Here is a 21713-nt window from a genome sequence, read left to right on the forward strand (position 1 = left end):
ATCTACTAACACCCAATTGAAAGTATTTTTAATTATACAAATCTTTGATTTACTGGCATCAAAATAATTACATTATAATTATTTTCAAATTTTTTGAAATATATCGAAACCCTAGTTAGAATATAACATTAAAATAAAATAAGAAGTTATAAAGTCAGGTAATATACAGATAAAAATACTACTAATATGGGAACCTCATTAACACTGGCAACACGTGCGAGAGGGACACCAGCCCAAACAATGCCCTCTCATGTGGACCGTTTTCGCTAGTCTGATACGATCGACTTTCTGTTTCAGTAATAAGGTTTAATTTCGTATGGCAAAAAATGTGATTGAGCTGTCCCCTGTAAAAGTCTTTGCCTTAAACACGATTCGATTCGATTTAAAACCATGTATCCCATCTCTAGAACTGTCAATGTCACTGTCAATGTTATCTATTCGGCTTCTGAAAAGTCTGGAAATATAACCTATTTCCATTTAAATACTTTGATTTTGAATAATTTAAATGGGAGAAGGCGTATAAATCAATTAGAAATAAATTGACAACATAGAAAATGCATAGCGCAAGTGTTTTGTTACGGAACACGGTGTTATTCAATCCGAACTTGAAGTCTTCTGCTCGTTTAGCCCGTAACGTAACAAAAGTTGCATCACACAGTAAATCAGCGGATAAATCTTTGTTGGGTTGTGGTAGGAGTAGATTGTGGGTCCAGGGAAGTCGCGTGTGCAGTGCTAACTACAATGGTGTGGTTTTAAATCGGCAGTTGGGTAGTGCGAGGTTATTTTCGACGGGTAATAAAAATGACCCGCCTGAGGACGATGCTGAGCTGAAGGAGGATACGCCGCTGTTCACGAGCCAGCTGCCGGCGCCGGTGGCCGTGCCCGAGGTGTGGCCGCAGGTCCCGGTCATCGCCATTAACAGGAACCCTGTGTTTCCGAGATTCATCAAGTTGATTGAGGTGACAACCTTAGATTGTTATTATTAGATTCATATCATAAACTTTTTGGATTAAATGTTGTCACTAGCAACCTACTAACTGATTGTTCTAGCTAGTATCTAATCTTTTTAGTTACAAGTTTCCTCACTATTTCATACCTTAGGTGACATCCTCAAGCGCGCGCTGGTAGCCTAGCGGTAAGTACGTGCAACTTTCGTTCCGGAGGTCGCGGGTTCGAACCCCGAATCACTTATGAGTTTTTCGGAATTTATTTGCGAAATGTCATTTGATATTTGCCAGTCGCTTTTTGATGAAGGAAAACATTGTGAGGAAACCGGACTAATTCCAATAAGGTCTAGTTTACCCTTCGGGTTGGAAGGTCAGATGGCAGTCGCTTTCGTAAAAACTAGTGCCTATGCCAAATCTAGGGATTAGTTGTCAAAGAGGACCAGGCATCCATGAGCCGTGGCAAATGCCGGGATAATGCAAGGAGGATGAGGTAATAACTAAAATTATGCAAACTATTAGTTCTTCAATAAAGTAAAAACATGTCCTATTTTATGGCAGTCATTTGTTGTTTATTACTCTATAAAGATAAAAATATATATTATGGATAACTAGTCTAAAGGTGAATAGATAAGGTGGACTATTAAATGTGAAAAGAAAAAATATTGTCTATATTAGTATATATTTATTCATAATGCCTTTATATTTAGATGCCTACCTACTAATTTAATTTATTATTCTTTTAGATCTCAAATCCAGCCTTAATTGACTTAATAAGACGGAAAGTGAAACTCAATCAGCCGTACATTGGCATTTTTCTCCGCAAAAAGGAAGATGAAAAGTCAGATGTGGTCTCCAGCCTTGATGACTTGCACCAGGTAATATACTGATTTACACTAGGGGCCTTGTGACCTGTGGACTTCACAAAACTCAAAGTCCAAGGTACTGCCATTTTGAAAAAAAGCTGAACCAAAAAATCAAAATTTTGAAAAAACCCCCGACCGCAATGTAACATAGTAGACCGATTTTCATGAAACATGGCTAAGAACACTCCTGACTAACTCTGCTTTCAGACAAAAAAACTAAATCTAAATCGGTTCATCCGTTTGGGAGCTACGATGCTACAGACAGACACACACACAGACAGACAGACAGATACGTCAAACTTATAACACCCCTTCGTTTTTGCGTCGGGGGTTAAAAAAGGATTCATGATAACAGAAGACAAAATATCTGAAGAAGCAAAATTATCTGATTGCAGATAAAAGTGTGAAAAGAACTGTAGCTAAAATAATGGCTCTAATTTAAAAAATAATTGAAGAGGAAAATATCTGGACAGACAGCAAACAGGTTTCCTATACTGTGTCCCACTGCTGGGCAAAGGCCACCCCTGTTTTAAAGACACACAGGCATTGGACGCGATAAAATGACATTTTTACCTTTTTTCCAACGTTTCGGCTAGGTTGTACTAGCCATGGTCTTCTGTGACCATGACCATGTGTACAAAACGCGAGAACTTAAAGTGTTGTAAAGACCACCCCTGTTTTTCCCCACTCATCAGATATACAAAAGTATATTTCCTAAGCTCAAATCCTCTTCATGTCACAACCCCATTAGTTTTCCCGTGTTTTAATTTATATCATTTGATTTTTACTTTTAATAAAAGCTTAGGAGCTCAACTGCTCACTCACAGCCTTCACAACTCCAAACAAAAAAAAGTATTTGATATACCATCCGTTTATTTGAAGCATTAGAAGATATCACTAAATATAAAAAAAAAGTGCCTCAGTTAGCCTGTCTGATTGTGATAAAATGAAACTTTCGATTTTAGAATCATCAATTCATCAGATTTTTGATTATGTATTTTTATTTCCGCTACCCTAAGGTTGTCTGGTAGAGATCGCTCTTTAGCGATAAGACCGCCTGTTGTCTGCCTCTATTTATAATCATTTGTTTTGTCTCCACTGTATCTTTTTTCTGTATCTTTTGCTGAGGTGTGCCAATAAAGAGTATCTATCATCGCACAATGTATTTAGCCAACCTAGGTAACATTTTCAACCTTTTCGTCATCAGGTGGGCGTGTTCGCCCAAATTCACGAGATGCAAGACATGGACTTCAAGCTACGTTTGGTGGTGATGGCCCACCGAAGGATAAAGATCACCGGCCAGTTCATCGAGGAGGAGATTGAAGTGGGGCCAGCGGGTATGTACAATTTAGTAACTAAAAAAATATGTCAATAGGTCAATTATGTCCGTAGTCAATGAACAGTAGATACAAGGATATAACTTAACAGTTTACACATTAAGCAAGCAGAGTTAAGCAATTTTTCAATCCTTAACCATATTTTGTCTGGTGAATTATATTCATATAAGTAGCGCATACTTAAATCGCCATTTTATGACGCATTTCTTGCTGGGTTGGCTGTTCAGTAGTAAATTATAATATTGTACAAGTCCACATTGAGACAGCTGCTCAAAGAGTCTCACTGAGAGGTGCAACTTGCATAGATTATTAACATGATTTTTTGAATTTTTGCTTAAACGAGGAGGTTATTCAGTCATAGAATTGAGAGCTAAACTACACTTTGGTTCATGTCATCCACGAAGATCCGGGCTCAGTTTCGTAATGTAACACTATTAAAAGTTAGATTTGTCAAATCTGCGCGATATCGTGAATGACACGATCTATACGAGTAGGTTCGTAATGCAGTAAGGCTCCTGCTGGCTTGCTCAAGAGGTTAATGTTAGAATTTGTAACGTGACCATATATAATAGGTCATTTTCCCCTCAGAAAGCCAGAGCTATACTGAATTACAATTACACAGCGCGCATACCTTTACTGACCAAACTTCATTTCTGAAATGATCCGTATCATTTCAGAAATGAAGCTAAAGTTTCCCGTGTTTAACGTTGAGTTTAACGTCACCCGCGAAGAATCTGACGCGGAGCGCCGCCGCCGAAAACACAGGAACACGAGGAAACCAAAGCCAGTCGCCAAAGAACCGAAGGATACTGATAAACAAGAGGAGAAGAAGAAGGTTCCAGATCAAGTTATGATGGTGAAGGTTGAGAACCTGATGCATGAGAAGTTTCAACAGACTGAGGAGGTGAAAGCGCTGACGCAGGAAGTTATTAAGACCATCAGGGATATTATTAACTTGAATCCTTTGTACAGGTTAGTGGTTTTCTGTGGTCCAAAATTTTAGATCAGCTTTACTCTCTTTTTTTTTTATACTACGTCGATGGCAAACAAGCATACGGCCCGCCTGATGTAAAGCGGTCACCGTAACCTATGGACGCCTGCAACTCAAACAGTGTCACATGCGCGTTGCCACCCCATTACAAACTTGTACATTCCCTTTTGCTGTGTTAAGTACAGTACCTAAATAAGCAATGCATAATGTGTATTTCATAGGGAAGCGCTGGTGGCCTAGCAGGTTCGAACCCCGGCTCGTATCAATGAGTTTTTCGGAACTTGTGTGCAAAATGTCATTTGTTGCCTGTCGTTTTTTCGGTGAAGGAAAACATCGTGAGGAAACCGGACAACCCCTTGGGTTGGTCAAATGGCAGTCACTTTCGTAAAACTTAGTGCCAAATCTTGATGAGCCGTGCCAAATACCGGGATAACGCAAGGACGATGATGAATGTGTATTTCATAGGATTTTTTCACCAAAAAATAAGTTTATTTCACCTTACTATTTTCAAATGTCATTCAATAAATAACGTAACGCACCTCGCGAGAGTTGCGAGTAGTATAACAGTTACATTTAATCTAAATATATAAAAGAAGAAGCTGACTGACTGACATATCAACGCACAGCCGAAACCGCTGGTCCTAGAGATTTAAAATTTGGCACGTAGGTTCCTTATATAGTGTAGAGGAGCACTAAGAAAGGATTTTCCAAAATTCATCTCCTAAGGGGGTCAAATGGGGGTTCAAAGTTTGTATGGGGAAACAAGATTAGTTTGACTATTTTATTCGAAACTTCACAGGAAGATTCCTTAAGACATATGACTGAATACGTGTTTCAGGTTTTTTGAAAATTTAACCCCTAAAAGGGTGAAAAGGGGGTGATAAAGTCAAAAAATCAATATGGGTATCGTTTTTATGGTTTATCGGGTCGCTGATCACGATAAATACAACGTTTTTTAAAATCTAACGAGGCGGAAGTGAAATACCTTCTCCCCTGTTGTGGTGCAATGGGGTTTAAATATATAAAAGAAGATATTGACTGACTGATTGACATATCAACACACAGCCGAAACCGCTGGTCCTAGAGATTTCAAATTTGGCACATAGGTTCCTTATATGGCGTAGAGGAGCACTAAGAAAGGATTTTTCAAAATTCTCCTCTTAAAAGGGTGAAATGGGGGTTCAAAGTTTGTATGGGGAAACAAGATTAGTTTGACTATTTTATTCGAAACTTCACTAAATACATGTTTCAGGTTTTTTGAAAATTTGACCCCTAAAGGGGTGCAAAGGGGGTAAAGTCAAAAACACAATATGGGTATCGTTTTTATGGTTTATCGGGTCGCTGATCACGATAAATACAACGATTTTTAAATCTAATGAGGTGGAAAAGAAATTTTCTCCCCTGTTATTGTGCAATGGGGTTAAAATATCCAAAATAGCCATAAGTATAGCTTTAGTTTTTATCTTTACTTCTGGTTCAAGAGATTTCAAATTGACACGGAAGTTCCTTAGAGGAGCACTAAGAAAGGATTTTTCAAAGTTCACCTCCTAGCATGATAATTTGACAGGGGCAAGGACAGGGACAGGGCCAGGGACAGGGACAGGGACAGGGACAGGGACAGGGACAGGGACAGAGACAGGGACAGGGTCAGGGACAGGGACAGGAACGGGATAGGGTTAGGGATAGGGATAGGGATAGGGATAGGGATAGGGATTGGGATTGGGATTGGGATAGGGATAGGGATAGGGATAGGGATATGGATATGGATAGGGATAGGCATTGGCATTGGGATTGGGATTGGGTTTGGGATAGGGATAGGGTTAGGGATAGGGATAGGGATAGGGATTGGAATTGGGATTGGGATAGGGATAGGGATATGGATATGGATAGGGATAGGGTTAGGGATAGGTATAGGCATTGGGATTGGGATTGGGATTGGGATAGGGATAGGGATAGGGATAGGGATAGGGATTGGGATTGGGATAGGGATAGGGATATGGATATGGATAGGGATAGGGATAGGGATAGGGATAGGGATAGGGATAGGGATTGGGATAAGGATAGGGGTAGGGGTAGGGGTAGGGGATAGGGATCGGGATCGGGATAGGGATAGGGATAGAAATAGGGATAAAAATAGGGGACGGGGACGGGGATAGGGATAGGGGAGGGACGGGGACAGGGACGGAACGGGGACGGGGACAAAGATAGAGATAGGGACGGGGATAAGAATAAGGATTGGGGTCGGAATAATCGGTCGGCAATCGATATTTAGGCAGTGTAAAATGCAGGTGGCCCAGTGGGAAGGTATTAGTAAGTAGGCATCGGCGAGTATCCTGCATCCGTAAACTATTACATTCAATGTGCTGTAAGAAGATCGTTGTTTGCTTGCCTTTTATATGTTTACGTTTGCAATAAGTATAAGCAAAATGGAAAAAATTGTAAGCGATAATGCAAGGAAGTACTTTTTACCCTACCGACCATAGCGTCGAGATACTGGCTATGTGGGTTGTATGAAGTTTCCCCAGTATAAATATTTATATAGGTAAAATACATACAAATACATATTCGCACCTACGCTGTGGTCGCTGTGTAACAATTCTACAATCATTGCAAGAATTTCTTTTAAAACAATATTAATATGTGTAAGGTACAGTCAGCCAAAACCGGACCGTACAGCAAATAGATCAGTTACAATGGCCCTCCAGTCGAGAATTGCCCCGCTTTACCTTAATCGAAATAATCGCGGACAGATGTACCTACAAAGAAACCTACGGATCCAAATGAAAATCTTATTTTTTGTAAACGTTTCAATAAGAATACTTTTATTACGCGGGCGAAGCCGCGGGTAAAAGCTAGTATATCATAAAATGGATCAAACTACCCAGCACATAGTCGAACGATGCCCTAAGAGACTTTTCTAAGGTAGCCCGGTGGATCTCTATACCAATTTGACACCTGACGCGATCGGTTGGTTGCGTAACCTGGATGTCGACTTATAATATTAATTGTCTGCAAGTATACGCCATACGCTTAAATAATAATATATCATAAAGAAGAAAACTTAACTTTTGCGATTTGCATTTGCTCATTTAACATTGCTTTCAGTCTGCGAAATAGCCTTGTTGTACTTTATTTACTTTGTCCTAAAGTCCTCTCTTAAGTCATTTTAAATTTCACAGGGAATCTTTGCACCACATGTTAGCCCAGGGACAAAGGGTGGTAGACAACCCTGTGTACCTGAGTGACCTTGGCGCCTCACTCACGGGAGCTGAACCTGCCGAGCTGCAGGCCATACTCGAAGAGATGGACGTGAGTTCTAACTTTATGACGTGATCAAGGGGGTTGTGATGTTAAACTTATAATCATTTCGAACATTTCAACTTATATTGACTTACCCTCTTATTCATAAACGTACACTAAAGTTATCAAGCCGATAAAGTTCGTTTATCCCTTTCTATGAGGCTGGCAACCTGTCACTGCAATGTCACAATTTGGATTTCTTTCAACCCCTTTTTGCCAAGAGTGGCACTGAAACTTAGTAGTTCATGTGCTCTGCCGGTAGTTCATGTATACCGGGTGCCCGGTAATTAAGGACAACCTTTTAACCACCAAGAGGGCACCTTATACTGGACCAGAAAATCGACATTAAGGTTTAGTAAAAGTCGCCTGGTTTTCGAGATTTTCACACTTTTAAAAATTTTAGGTAGTATTAAAATTGTATCCCTTTCTATCACACCACACCAATACGTCGGAAAGGGAGTTGATCGGCGTGATAACTTTGGTGTACGTTTATGAATAAGGGGGTTAGAATATTGAACATAGATTCACCATATGGATCCAGCTTCGTGTAAGATCTTTAAAATCACTGAATACCCATATTATTAAATTTCACGCAAGACCCATCTTGTGAGATCCAAATGTATTGAAATAATGTTATATCTGCCCACCTGCACCTTTTTTCTGGATGAAAAGAAAATCTTTATAATTACTTAAAATTCGTATTATTTCCTGCAGAGTGCATTCAATTACCACAAACTATTTACTTAGCTGCAAGCTGCAAATATTCTTACCTGTAAAAGCGGATTCGCTAAACATCTCACTCTATATTTATTTAACCATTGTTCAATTTGTCAGATTCCGAAACGCCTGATGATGTCTCTGTCTCTGCTGAAGAAAGAGTACGAGCTATCGAAGCTGCAACAAAAGATAGGCAAAGAAGTTGAAGAGAAGGTTAAGCAACAGCACCGGAAGTACATACTTCATGAACAACTAAAGGTACTTACGAGAATCTTCATACCAAATTGGTAGCTAATTCTTGTAATTTCATTTTCACGTACCTATTTGAATATACTCATCAGGAGAAAAAAAAAGAGACAAATAGTAGCCTATGTCACTCTCCATTCCTTCAATTATCTCCACTTGAAAAATCACGTCAATATGTCACTCAACAAACAGACACACACTATGTCTAATATTAGTATGGATTGCCTCATGAGGAAAGAGGTAATCCAAAGGGTAACTAAAACCCCTTCATATGCGAAACACTGTTCCACATTTTTGCGAAATTATTGAGGTTAAAAAATGATATAGTTGTCGCTATGGACTAATAAATTTGCTTTGTTCCAGGTGATAAAGAAAGAGCTAGGATTAGAAAAGGACGACAAAGACGCGATAGGCGATAAGTTCCGTGAGCGATTAGCCGACAAGACTGTACCGGCCGCCGTGCAGACGGTTATCGACGAAGAACTTAATAAGATGAACTTCCTTGAAAGCCATAGCTCGGAGTTCAAGTGAGTATAGACTTAGAAAAAACATATGGTTGTGATAGCTGTAAAAAGGTTCTGATGCTGATAGGAAATAATTATGTTGGTCTACGGGATGAAGATTTATACATACCTATTGTGGAAAGTTTTTTTGGTTTATTTAAACATAAACTTTCTAATAAGGTACTTGTGTCCTAACTTTTTTGCCATTTTCTGTTACGAATGTGTGTGCTGCGATAGTTTTTGAGGTTGTGTGTAGTTCTATAGTAGAGGCTATAATGTTCGTGCTACTTACACCTTTTCACTATTTCACACAGACTACTTTGTTTTTTGTGTTCAATCATGAATTTGATACATGACACACTTCAATCAAAACTGTTCATTGCACGAATTGCCTTTTACAATAAAAACCATTTCTTTCTAGCGTCACCCGTTGCTACCTAGACTGGCTAACCTCTCTACCCTGGGGCATTACATCCAAAGAGAATCTCGAGCTAAAAGACGCCCAAGTGATTCTAGACGAGGACCATTACGGCATGGAGGATATCAAGAAACGTATACTAGAGTTTATCGCCGTATCTCAGCTGAAAGGCAGTACGCAGGGCAAGATATTGTGCTTCCACGGACCTCCGGGCGTTGGCAAGACTAGTATAGGTTGGTATAATAGCTATTTACTAAATTTATATGTATTTTTTGACTGACTGAATACTTTAACCTTTACTGACGAACAGCTTCCAGACAATCATCACTACATAGTATAAAACAAAGTCGCTTTCTCTGTCCCTATGTACGCTTAAATCTTTAAAACTACGCAACGTATTTTGATGCGGTTTTTAACAGATAGAGTGATTCTAGAGGAAGGTTTACATGTAGGTATAGTACCCGTGCGAAGCCGGGGCGGGTCGCTAGTAGAGGAATAAGTAAGGGAAGAATTGTAACTCCATACATCAGTAAATGCGGGTTATTTGTAGTGACATCTAGCGACAATCACGCGTCAAATAGCGTAAATTATCAGTATCACTACTCGATACTAGGTGTCAGCAGTGTCTCGTTTGCCAAAAAAATAATATTAGAACAGTTTACAACTTATATTACAAGCAGAAGGAATCGAAAACAGAATACTGATTAATACTATTGTAATATTAGCCCCTCCCCCCACCCCTTCCCTTTCTTCCCGTGGATGTCGTAGAAGGCGACTATGGGATATGGGTTAAATTGTGGCGTAGGCGAGAGGCTGGCAACCTGTCACTGCAATGTCACAGTTTCGTTTTCTTTCAACCCCTTATTTGCCAAGAGTGGCACTGAAGCTTTAGTAGTTTCATGTGTTCTGCCTACCCCTTTATGGGATACAGGCGTGATTGTATGTATGTTGTATATATGTAATATTAGGTAAAAATTGGTGAGCATTAGACTCTTCATTCGTCGCGACATCTATTGACAAGTAGCAGTGCTGATAATTTACGCTATTTGACGCGTGATTGTCGCTAGATGTCACTACAAATAACCCGCATTTACTGATGTATGGAGTTACAACTCTTCCCTTACTTATTCCTCTATGCAAACGATTGAAAATGGTCAAATATTCTTATATCAGTATCGAGAAGACTGGGGGGTTACCATGACGTACTAAAGACGTTCAGTTTAGGTTGAGAGAAAGGGACACAGCTATAGCAGTTACATAGCTCCGTCCCTCTCTCTCAACCTAAACTGAACGGCTTTAGCACGTCATGGTAACCCCCCTGGTATATAAAATTATTGCAGCAAAGCTGTATAGAGCGCCAAATCTCATATTTCAAATACAGTCAGCTTTCTACTCAACCTACCGAAAGTGCTAGAATTAAAAGCGCATGAGCTTATAGTCGCGTCCCTCAGAAATGGCTCCCTCACATTGACTATAGGTAAACTTATGGTCTGGCAATTATGATTTTTTTTTCTATATTAGCTGAGTCTAAAGAAGCCTCACAGTTCACCGGACAGTAGGGGCCGGTCAGTATTAAAAAGTCTAAGGGACCGGCCACATCAGAGCGTCGCGTGTCTCGGGGCGCGCAACGGACGTCCGCGCCACGCCACCTGAGTGTAATTCAAAAAACGTCTCCTCAGTACATTTTGTATAGGAAGGACATAAGACGCGCCCCAGGTGGCGTGGCGGCGGCGTGGCGCGCGCCGCGCCGCCAAGCGGCGCGTCTTACGTCCTTCCTATACAAAATGTACTGAGGAGACGTTTTTTGAATTACACTCAGGTGGCGTGGCGCGGACGTCCGTTGCGCGCCCCGAGACACGCGACGCTTAAGTGGGAACGCTGGCTAATATCGACAAGCCGTTGCCTTCCGGTTCAATCGATAGTAATGGACCTCTTAAACACACACCCCAAACCCCAAACTAATTTTATACTAATTTTATTTATTTTATTTTACGTTTATGAATAAGGGAGACAGTATTTCCCTTTTCTAATCCCATGTCTCTTTTCCAGCCCGTTCCATAGCGCGCGCGCTCAACCGTCAATACTTCCGATTCTCCGTTGGAGGTATGACCGACGTCGCCGAGGTCAAAGGTCACCGACGTACTTACGTTGGAGCCATGCCTGGAAAATTAGTACAGTGTTTGAAGAAGACTGGCACTGAGAACCCACTGGTTCTCATTGATGAAGTCGACAAGATTGGCAAGTGAGTATATCTACACTGTGGTATGGGACCATAATTAGGGCCAATGAAACAAATGCATTGTATTATTTTTACTTTATCCCTTTTTTACAAGGCTCTAACCAATGAACCTATAACCTAATGACCTCATAACTTATCAATGGCAAGTTTAGTCGCACCCACGTCGACGTGGCTCAGCAATCTCAGTACAAATCCAAAAAAAAACCGGCCAAGAGCGTGTCGAGCTACGCTCAGTGTAGGGTTCCGTAGTTTTCCGTATTTTTCTCAAAAACTACTGAACCTATCAAGTTCAAAACAATTTTCCTAGAAAGTCTTTATAAAGTTCTACTTTTGTGATTTTTTTTCATATTTTTTAAACATACGGTTCAAAAATTAGAGGGGGGGGACACACTTTTTTTTCCTTTAGGAGCGATTATTTCCGAAAATATGAATATTATCAAAAAACGATTTTAGTAAACCCATATTCATTTTTAAACACCTATCCAACAATATATCACACGTTGGGGTTGGAATGACAAAAAAATCAGTCCCCACTACATGTAGGGGGGTACCCTAACAAAACATTTTTTTCCACTTTTTATTTTACTACTTTGTTGGCGTGATTGATATATCAATATTGATACCAAATTTCAGCTTTCTAGTGCTAACGGTCACTGAGATTATCCGCGGACGGACGGACGGACGGACAGACAGACATGGCGAAACTATAAGGGTTCCTAGTTGACTATGGAACCCTAAAAAACTAAATGCTGTCAAGATTTGAAAGCACTTTTTTCCTGATAGATTACTTCTTTTACTAGCTATAGCTAACAATTTTTAATTTACCCACAGGGGCGTCCACGGAGATCCATCATCAGCCCTCCTAGAACTTCTAGATCCGGAGCAAAACGCGAACTTCCTCGACCACTACCTGGACGTACCGATCGATCTGTCCCGCGTTCTGTTCATCTGTACCGCCAACGTTGTTGACCAGATTCCTGAACCTCTGCGGGACAGAATGGAGCTTATTGATATGTCAGGTGAGTTTTGACTGTATTTAATAGATTATCAGGCGACTTCAAGAGCTAAACGCCGACTTAGGCTCAACCACATTTGACCGACTGGTCATGTGGTCACCATACCATCATTTGACGACCGGTCTGGCTCAGTCGGTAGTGACTCTGCCAGCTGAGCCGCGGTCCTGGGTTCGAATCCCGGTAAGGGCATTTATTTGTGTGATGAGCACAGATATTTGTTCCTGAGTCATGGAAGTATGTATATCGTCGCTTAGCACCCAAAGTACAAGCTTTGCTTAGTTTGGGGCTAAGTTGATCTGTGTAAGGTGTCCCCAATATTTATTATTATTTTATTATACTATCAACAACAGTCAGTATAAGTTCTATTACTATTTACTAGCAACAACAGAGAGAGAGCTACGGAAATTTTGATACAATAAAGTTTAGTGAACCTGGTCAAGGTCAGTTTAGTTGCCTTTTGGACTATGTTGAATCTCCGCGTACCGATTTATTTGAATCGCCGATAGTCTGTGTTTATTAGTCACATTAAAATTGAACCTACATTTATTTATTTTTTGTTTAGGCTATGTAGCAGAAGAGAAACTAGCGATAGCACAACAGTACCTGGTACCGACGGCGCGCAAGAACTGCGGATTGACTGACGAGCAACTCAACCTGACGTCAGAGGCGCTGACTACGCTCATCAAGTCTTACTGCCGGGAGAGTGGGGTCAGGAATCTGCAGAAACATATAGAAAAGGTAACTAAACTTAAAGATTTTTTTAAGATATCTTAAAGATTATTTTAGGTAAATTAATTCCGTGTTCGAAGGTCTCATTCTCATAGGGGCTAATACAATTTTCTGATGACGGAAAGAAAATACTTTAGTTTGACTAATTGGGGAACTATTTAATTATTATCACTACTAATGCACTAATGAAGACAGTACCTACCACTAAAGTGGAAACATCTATAGTAAAAATGCTAACTTCCCTACTTTCCTGTAAAGATTTCTTTTACAATTATTTGATTAGAGTTAACTACAGATACATTAAGTCCCACATCTAAGAAATCGTCGCGCATTTGTTTAAAATGTGTTTTATCAAATACGAGAATCACGTGCAATGGTTTTAAGTAACCTCTAAACAAAATCCTGGAAGATGATTGTTCCTAGAGTTGTGCTATTCCCGAGAACGTTCTCCCGTTTGTATGGGAAATGTTCTCTCAAGAGAATATTCTCCATAGTAAAATGAGAACGTTCTCGAGAACGGCACAACTCTAATTGTTCCCTAAGAACATTATTATTTTGACAGATATCCCGCAAAGTCGCCTACAAGATCGTCAAACAAGAAGCCGAAAACCTAACCGTGGACGACAGCAACTTGTCTGAACTAGTCGGCAAGCCCACGTTCAAGCACGATCGCATGTACGCAGTCACGCCGCCCGGAGTCGTCATGGGGCTCGCCTGGACCGCCATGGGTGAGTGATTATCTCTGTCACTCTACAGCAGACAGCCACTCGTGCGAGCGAGTCGGCAAGCCCACGTTACAGCATGCACGCCGTCACGCCGCCCGGTGTAGTCATGGGGCTCGCCTGGACCGCCATGGGTGAGTGATTATCTCTGTCACTCTACAGCAGACAGCCACTCGTGCGAGCGAGTCGGCAAGCCCACGTTACAGCATGCACGCAGTCACGCTTCCTGGCGTCGTCGTGGGGCTCGCCTGGACCGCCATGGGTAAGTGACTATCTCTGTCACTCTACAGTAGACAGCCACTTGTGCGAGCGAGTCGGCAAGCCCACGTTCAAGCATGTTTTCTTTTCAACATCATCTGTTTCCTTCCTTTTAGAAATAGCCAAACTAACGCATGTGATGCGCTTTTGCGGTTATGATTCCTGAAATTTATGAGGCAAAGTGATCATCTGTTTACTTCATTGAGTCAAAAAACACTGAGTTTTCATTTAGACTGTACAAAAAAGCTCTGATTGCCTACAATGCGTTCACCACAACTTTCCTGCCGATATTTATTTAGCCTTCTTGAGCTTACCGTGGGCCTCAGTCAATCTGTGTAAGAATGTCCTATAATATTTATTTATTTTATTTTATTTATTTATAATATCAAAGGCGTGTCAGTAAAATCAGTACCATTAGTGCTTATTGAAGATCTAAGTTTATGTTTGCAATAATGTACAACTTTAACCACAAATCATTACATTTTCCACCAGGTGGTAGCACTCTCTACATCGAAACCGCTCTGCGCAACGCACTACAAGACGATAAGTCACCAATGGGCTCTCTAGAACTGACCGGCCATCTTGGTGACGTCATGAAAGAATCAGCTCGCATCGCGCTCACAGTAGCGAGGAACTACATGCACAAACACCATCCGGACAACACTTTCCTGAACACTAGGTTAGTAGATTTGATCGCAAAGGACGTGAACTGACACGCGCGAGCATACGATGGGCATCGGGTTAACGACCAGGGGCGCTCAATTAGTTTTTTCAGGGGTCCGGTGTTAATGATGATTCGTCGTCATTATTTTTATCGTCGTCATCTCATCGCGGTCTATGGTGGTAAATGGTAACTCCTGTTATGTTATTTCACTCGAAAATGTAGCCTAAAATTCAGCTGCTTTCGATCTTTTTGATTTGAGTAGATTTTTTTTTATACCACGTCGGTGGCAAACAGGTATACGGCCCGCCTGATGGAAAGCGGTCACCGTAACCTATAGACGCCTGCAACTCAAGGGGTGTCACGTGCGCGTTGCCGACCCATTAGAAACTTGTACACTCCTTTTTTGAAGAACCCCATACTGTAGTTCATCGGGAATACCTCGACAGGGAGCTCATTCCACAGCCGGAGCGTTTCTCATCGCGCGTTTGTCATTTGGTACGATTCTCATCGTTCGTGTTAGGCAGTGAGACTTCTGTGCGAAGTACTTTTGTTTATTATCTGTTCTGACTACTGTTTTGTTCTTTCAGTCACATCCACTTGCACGTGCCAGAAGGCGCGACGCCCAAAGACGGCCCATCAGCTGGTTGTACCATTACCACAGCGCTACTCTCACTAGCGCTCCGTCGCCCAGTACGGGAACTAGCTATGACGGGCGAGATTTCACTCACAGGTCGTGTGTTACCTGTAGGAGGGATTAAGGAGAAGATCATAGCGGTAAGTATCCAAGACAGATTCTTAGATACACATATACAAGCCTGAAGGTGCGATATACAAAGACGGCCCTTCAGCTGACTGTACCGTCACAACAGCGCTACTCTCACTAGCGCTTCGTCACCCAGTACGGGAACTTGCGATGACGGGCGAGATATCACTCACAGGACGTGCGTTACCTGTAGGAGGGATTAAGGAGAAGATCATAGCGGTAAGTACCCAAGACATAGGTTCTTAGATACACCTATATACAAGTTTGAAGGTGCGATATACAAAGAAGGTCCATCAGCTGGTTGTACCATCACAACAGCGCTACTATCGCTAGCGGTCCCTCGCCCAGTACGGGAACTAGCTATGACGGGCGAGATTTCACTAACAGGTCGTGTGTTACCTGTAGGAGGGATTAAGGAGAAGATCATAGCGGTAAGTACCTAAGACATAGGTTCTTAGATACATACAAGAAGGTGCGATATGACAAAGACGGTACATCAGGTGGTTGTACTATCACCACAGCGCTACTCTCACTAGCGCTTCGTCGCCCCGTACGAGAACTAACCATGACGGGTGAGATCTCGCTCACAGGATGTTACCCGTAGGAGGGATTAAAGAGAAGATCATAGCGGTAAAAGTACCTAAAACATAGATTCTTAGATACACTTATACAAGCCTGAAGGTGCGATATACAAAGACGGCCCTTCAGCTGTTTGTACCGTCACCACAGCGCTACTCTCACTAGCGCTTCGTCGCCCAGAACGGGAACTAGCCATGACGGGCGAGATTTCACTCACAAGTCGTGTGTTACCTGTAGGAGGGATTAAGGAGAAGATCATAGCGGTAAGTACCCAAGACATAGGTTCTTAGATACACCTATATACAAGTTTGAAGGTGCGATATACAAAGAAGGTCCATCAGCTGGTTGTACCATCACAACAGCGCTACTATCGCTAGCGCTCCCTCGCCCAGTACGGGAACTAGCTATGACAGGCGAGATTTTACTCACAGGAAGTGTGTTACCTCTAGGAGGGATTAAGGAGATCGTAGCGGTGGGTATACACAATTTCTTGCACACACAAGGATAACCCAAGCTATCCGCGCCATCACAACGACTGGCGCTTGGTCGCCCCTTACGGGAACTCGCTATGTAGCCAGAACATAGATTAAGGGCCAGTTGAACCAACCACATTTGACAGACACATCATCGTCACTCAGCAGATTTCTATGGAACTTCTCATACAATACAATTTAACGAACGCTTTAACGGTGCCAGACGGTTTGGTGCAACCGGCCCTAAATATAACATAATATTTAATTGTCATATAAATAGGCTAGTTCGGTGGTGAGAGTTTGGCAGCCCATTAGCGATCTGCCAGCAGAAAGCGATGTGTTTAGATCTACATATAGGAGGTCTCGTGAAAGGCTTAATGACTTATGGCGCTCACATGCCAAATTTCATGCTTCAACGTCATCCATACTTCCATACTTATATTATAAATGGGAAAATGTGTGTGTCTGTTTGTTTGTCCATCTTTCACGGCAAAACGGAGCAACGAATTGACGTGACTTCTTAAGTGGAGACAGTTGAAGGGACGGAAAGTGATATAGGCAGCTGTTTGTCTCTTTCTAACGCGAGCGAAGCCGTGGGCAAAAGCTAGTGACCTCGCTATAGCTATATATCATAAATAATAATAAATAAACTTTTTCTCAACATTCGTTCTTTTTAGTGTTCCGTAGTCAACTAGGAACCCTTATACTTTCGCCATGTCTGTCTGTCCGTCCGTCCGTCCGTCCGCGTTTTTCCGTACATGTTGTGTGTGTATGTGTTTAACAAAAGAGGAGAGTAACATAAATGTATGGAAATTCTGGGACACTTTTTGTCTCCCAGTGAGATTGAAAGTACTCGTGATTCTAAGTACAATTTACCTAAAATTTCCATAAAAATCAAAATAAAAAATGGCAAAAAAAGAAATGCTCTTTTAAATATCATTATGTTTTATATTTAACAGGCGAAACGCGTGGGTGTTAAATGCGTGATCCTCCCCGAAGAGAACCGGCGCGACTTCGACGACCTGCCCTCGTTCATAAAGGACGACATAGACGTGCACTTCGTGTCGGAATACGAGGATGTATTCCGCGTGGCGCTGGACGAGCAGGTCTGACACACATGCGCGGTGTACTGCGCTACTACATTAGCTAAGAGGGTGTATTGTTGGGCGAATCGCAGCTAGAAACCGTCTAAGTTGATTCTTCATGGACTTTGCAGCGATAAAAAACACTATAAATGTTTACGTAGGCATTTTTACCTACTAATTAGGCAACCCAGTCAATTTTGTTCTCAATATCCTACTGAAAGTACGTTTGCCAGACTATACACTCTATCGCTTGCTAGGCCGATGTAGAATTGTCTTAGTCTGACTTTAGTAACTATCTCTTAGTACAGCAGATTTACCTCATATAGCATTATATTATATTGTTTTCCAAAATTAGAACATTTCTAGAAAATTTTGCGTGTCGTAATAGTATTGTGACGATAGAGCCCTCGTTCATAAAGGACGACATAGACGTGCACTTCGTGGCCGATTACGAGGATGTGTTCCGCGTGGCGCTGGGCGAACAGGTCTGACACACATGCGCGGTGTATTGCGCTACTACATTAGCTAAGCTGTATTGTCGGAACGCTAGTCCGTCTAAATAAGTTAATTCTACGCCGATTTTGACTCGATTTTGGTGTAGGTTGTACAGAAGTAGTGCATAATTAATATAATTATTTTCCATCGTATGTTCTCGGAAACATTAGTACTTATTTGTATAGTGTTAGTTCGCTCAACGTTAGTACATATTGTACTGAGACTGAAATGGCATGACATGTTCGTGAGTTTCCGTGAAAATGCGAAGAAATAACATATGAATTTGGCGCTTTAAAAGCTAATTTTACACCCACAAAGAGTATTTAAAGTCTTACAGAAACATATGACTACGCGTCATGTTACGGAATTTCATTGGAACTATTTTCTTCATACTATACTGAATTGTCACCCATACATCAGAATAAGAGCGCCCTCCTGACAATAGTCATATAAAAAAAAAACATTTATTCATGTACCAAAAATAGCTGTTATAAACAGGCCATAAACTATATTAACACAAAATAGGCTTCAACATGTCCGTGCCTGAACTAGGGAGATCCTGTATCTCAGGCAGAAAAAATAACTTACAAACTAAAACAGGGAAATTATTTTATATCATGTGCATAGGTATTCAACTAAAAAAATAAAAAAATTACATTACAGATTTATAAATAGAGTAGGTTACCTACTTAAAACTATCATAATTCTAAAAGTACAGCAAAAAAAGATGGTAAGCTATATGTAATACTTATTACTTATTAGCATTTTGATGAGTCAACAGTTGTACTTTATCGCATCAGCATGAGGATACATAGGTAGGTGTATTTATTTGTAAACATTAAGTAGCTCTGTCTAGGTTATTTCTAGTTATTTTAGAACTGTTAATAAGTTTTCCGTGTCTTCATAAGACATTAGTTCTAGAGCTTTCCTTGTAACTTTTTTACATTCTGCGTAGCATAGATGATATATGTGATAATCTGCGTTTAAATATATTTCTGGTCAGGCTTTAAACATATTTGTCATTTTCAGTTCGCTTTCCAAATCGGTGTAGAGTTATCTTAAACGCTAAACGACTCTAAAGATGTTTAGCATACCTTCAAAAAATTTTGAATGGTCTCTTGACTGCTATATTTATCTGCTCGTATATCATATACAGAACTGGGTTTAGGTTATAAGACTGGATTCATTTTGAACATCTAGTTGACAGGGTAGTATTCCACCGTCCCCATTCTACCGTGGGCCTTAGACGCACGGCTGGTTTCCTTCCTTACTTGGTAGATATTGCGCGAATTCGCACGAAGCGCTTTGGTTCCTTGCGGTGGCTATATTTTCGAGCGCTACATAACCCGGCAAACTTCAAATCAACCTGAACAGGCATCTTCCGGGCGAGCTCACTCCATCGTAGGCCACGTCTTTGCCTTTGGCTAGTCTGTGGCCAAGAGTAAGCCCTTATAGAATTTATATTTTGTATTGCAAAGAGAAAAGAGCCTGGTGTTCATTTTGATTATCTCAATTGTTTAGCTATTTATGCTTCTGATTGTATTCTTAATAAACCCAACCCAACCCAAGCAAACTGCCGTATAAGGACTGAACTTTTACTTTACGTTTACTTATAACAGTTTCATAGTATTTTTCTAACCCAATGGTCAACTCAACTCAGGTGTCATCTCCAACAAACCGCAAAAAATTTGTTCTCAATTATGAGAGGACATCTATGAGTGTAACCTTCGAGTTAGAAATATACTATTGTGTTTGAGGTTTATAACGTAATTTTTAATTATACCTACACGCACACGACTACGCATGGTTAAAATACCACGATGTTGCTATATTTCTTATATCGGATTTATTCAAAGCAAAAAACAAACAACTTGTTCATAATATCGAATAATGTAGAATATTGATTGAATGTAATAGTAGTTAGAATTTAAGTATAAACTTATATAATTATTCCAAAATAAATGTGAACTTGCAATTTTTGTAAAAGTATAATGTATATATTTATTTATTAGTTGTAGTTAGTTATTTGCTGACACAAATATATCCAGAAAGTTCATTTGATACTTCCTTATCGAATGCTGCATTTGTATACATTTATTACCCTACTTGTTATTGCAAAAAGTATGTAGATTGTGTATACTTCGTTTCTTTTAAGATTAGAATTATCTGTCAAACGGGTAAACAAAGAAGCAGTGGTCGTAGACCTTCCTTCTTCGATTTCGGCCGATACCACTGATTTCTTGGAACTTATGTACATAGTATTATAAGTTATAAGTTCCAAGAAATCAGTGGTATCGGCCGAAATCGAAGAAGGAAGGTCTACGACCACTGCTTCTTTGTTTACCCGTTTGACAGATAATTCTAATCTTAAAAGAAACGAAGTATAGAGTTGTTATAATAATATACTGTTTAAGTAGATTATGGGAGATGTACGGTTGTTATGAACGTATAATTGTGTAAAGTTGCTTTAAGTATTTTATAATAAATAAGTATTTTTTATAATATAGTTTTTTGTAGAAATCTTTATCCTTTTCCTTGTCCCAGTTGCGTCACAAGGGAGCAAAATGACATAAGTAGGGCGAGGGCGTACATTGAATCCTGAACCAAAGACATATATAACTCCGTATAGACAGATAAAGTCTAAGAAAAAAACGTACCTCAGTACCATACAGAAAAAGGTACGGTGGCCTAGATGGCATTACACCTTTGGGGTACGCTCAGCTAGATGGCGCTAATATTAATATTTGACATTTTAACACATATAAAGCTAAGGATATGGGCCAAATTGTCAAAACTGAGGTTCAAAAGTTTTAAGCCTGAGTCAAGAGATGGCAGTCTATGCACTGTGATTACACATTTTACTTCGACAGAATCGACAGTAACTCTCTGTAATAATCGATCCCCTTTGTCCTGAACTAAGCAAAGGACTGAATTCTATAACTGAATTCTAAGCGTAGCGAAACCTTCTAACATAGAATCCTGAGCGTAGTGAGGGAATGAAGGTTGAAATGATTATGCTACCATGTGACATCACTATTTCTAAAATATTATTTAACCATAAAAATTACTACAATAAAGAAAGATAATGTGTTCTATAACAAAAATAAAGCAATAAAGATACTGATTATAAAAGTGCAGCACTTCTCTCAGCAGGTCAAATCTGCTGTGAAACTTCTTCTATTCCATAAAAATTTCTAGCACAATAAAATGTAGATTTGTTCGCAGCCCAAGCGTGAGTTGAAGGCCACCAATTAACCACGGCTTGCCACGGCAACGACCAACAGTTATGCTTCAACGGGCGCGAAACAAGAAAGTTTAATCATTATTTAAGTGAGGAGACTTCAATAAACGATTTTAACTTGTATTGA

The 21713-nt window shown here is 40.4% G+C and overlaps 2 protein-coding genes across 5 annotated transcripts in view; one reads left to right on the top strand and one right to left on the bottom strand.

Moving 5' to 3' along the window:
* LOC125234127 (NAD-dependent protein deacetylase Sirt6) overlaps positions 1 to 21713 on the bottom strand; it is a 309879-nt gene that overhangs the window by 9968 nt on the left and 278198 nt on the right. Inside the window, exons 2-3 of one of the 2 annotated variants that reach the window (XR_007177938.1) lie at positions 8209 to 8305; positions 8044 to 8098 (exon numbers count right to left, since the gene is read on the bottom strand). The exons of the other annotated variant lie outside the window; for it this stretch is intronic. The gene's annotated coding sequence lies outside the window, so the exon portion shown is untranslated. Of the gene's footprint in view, positions 1 to 8043; positions 8099 to 8208; positions 8306 to 21713 lie in introns of those variants that run through there. 2 annotated transcript variants of the gene reach the window in all.
* Positions 389 to 21709, top strand: LOC125234124 (lon protease homolog, mitochondrial). Of its 3 annotated transcripts, none has more exons than XM_048140315.1 (16): positions 389 to 959; positions 1691 to 1822; positions 3018 to 3147; positions 3825 to 4119; positions 7318 to 7447; positions 8273 to 8413; positions 8765 to 8928; positions 9326 to 9555; positions 11372 to 11564; positions 12393 to 12580; positions 13140 to 13315; positions 13869 to 14034; positions 14779 to 14965; positions 15538 to 15724; positions 17725 to 17871; positions 21559 to 21709. In XM_048140315.1, the coding sequence occupies exons 1-16, from the start codon at positions 555 to 557 to the stop codon at positions 21598 to 21600; spliced, it is 2913 nt and encodes a 970-aa protein (XP_047996272.1). In that variant the 5' UTR covers positions 389 to 554; the 3' UTR covers positions 21601 to 21709. The 3 variants fall into 3 exon arrangements, with proteins under 3 accessions (XP_047996272.1, XP_047996273.1, XP_047996274.1); XM_048140316.1 differs by having other exon boundaries at positions 390 to 959; positions 21571 to 21709; XM_048140317.1 differs by having other exon boundaries at positions 390 to 959; positions 3879 to 4119.

Source organism: Leguminivora glycinivorella, chromosome 15, assembly GCF_023078275.1.
Source record: "Leguminivora glycinivorella isolate SPB_JAAS2020 chromosome 15, LegGlyc_1.1, whole genome shotgun sequence".
NCBI lineage: Eukaryota > Metazoa > Arthropoda > Insecta > Lepidoptera > Tortricidae > Leguminivora > Leguminivora glycinivorella.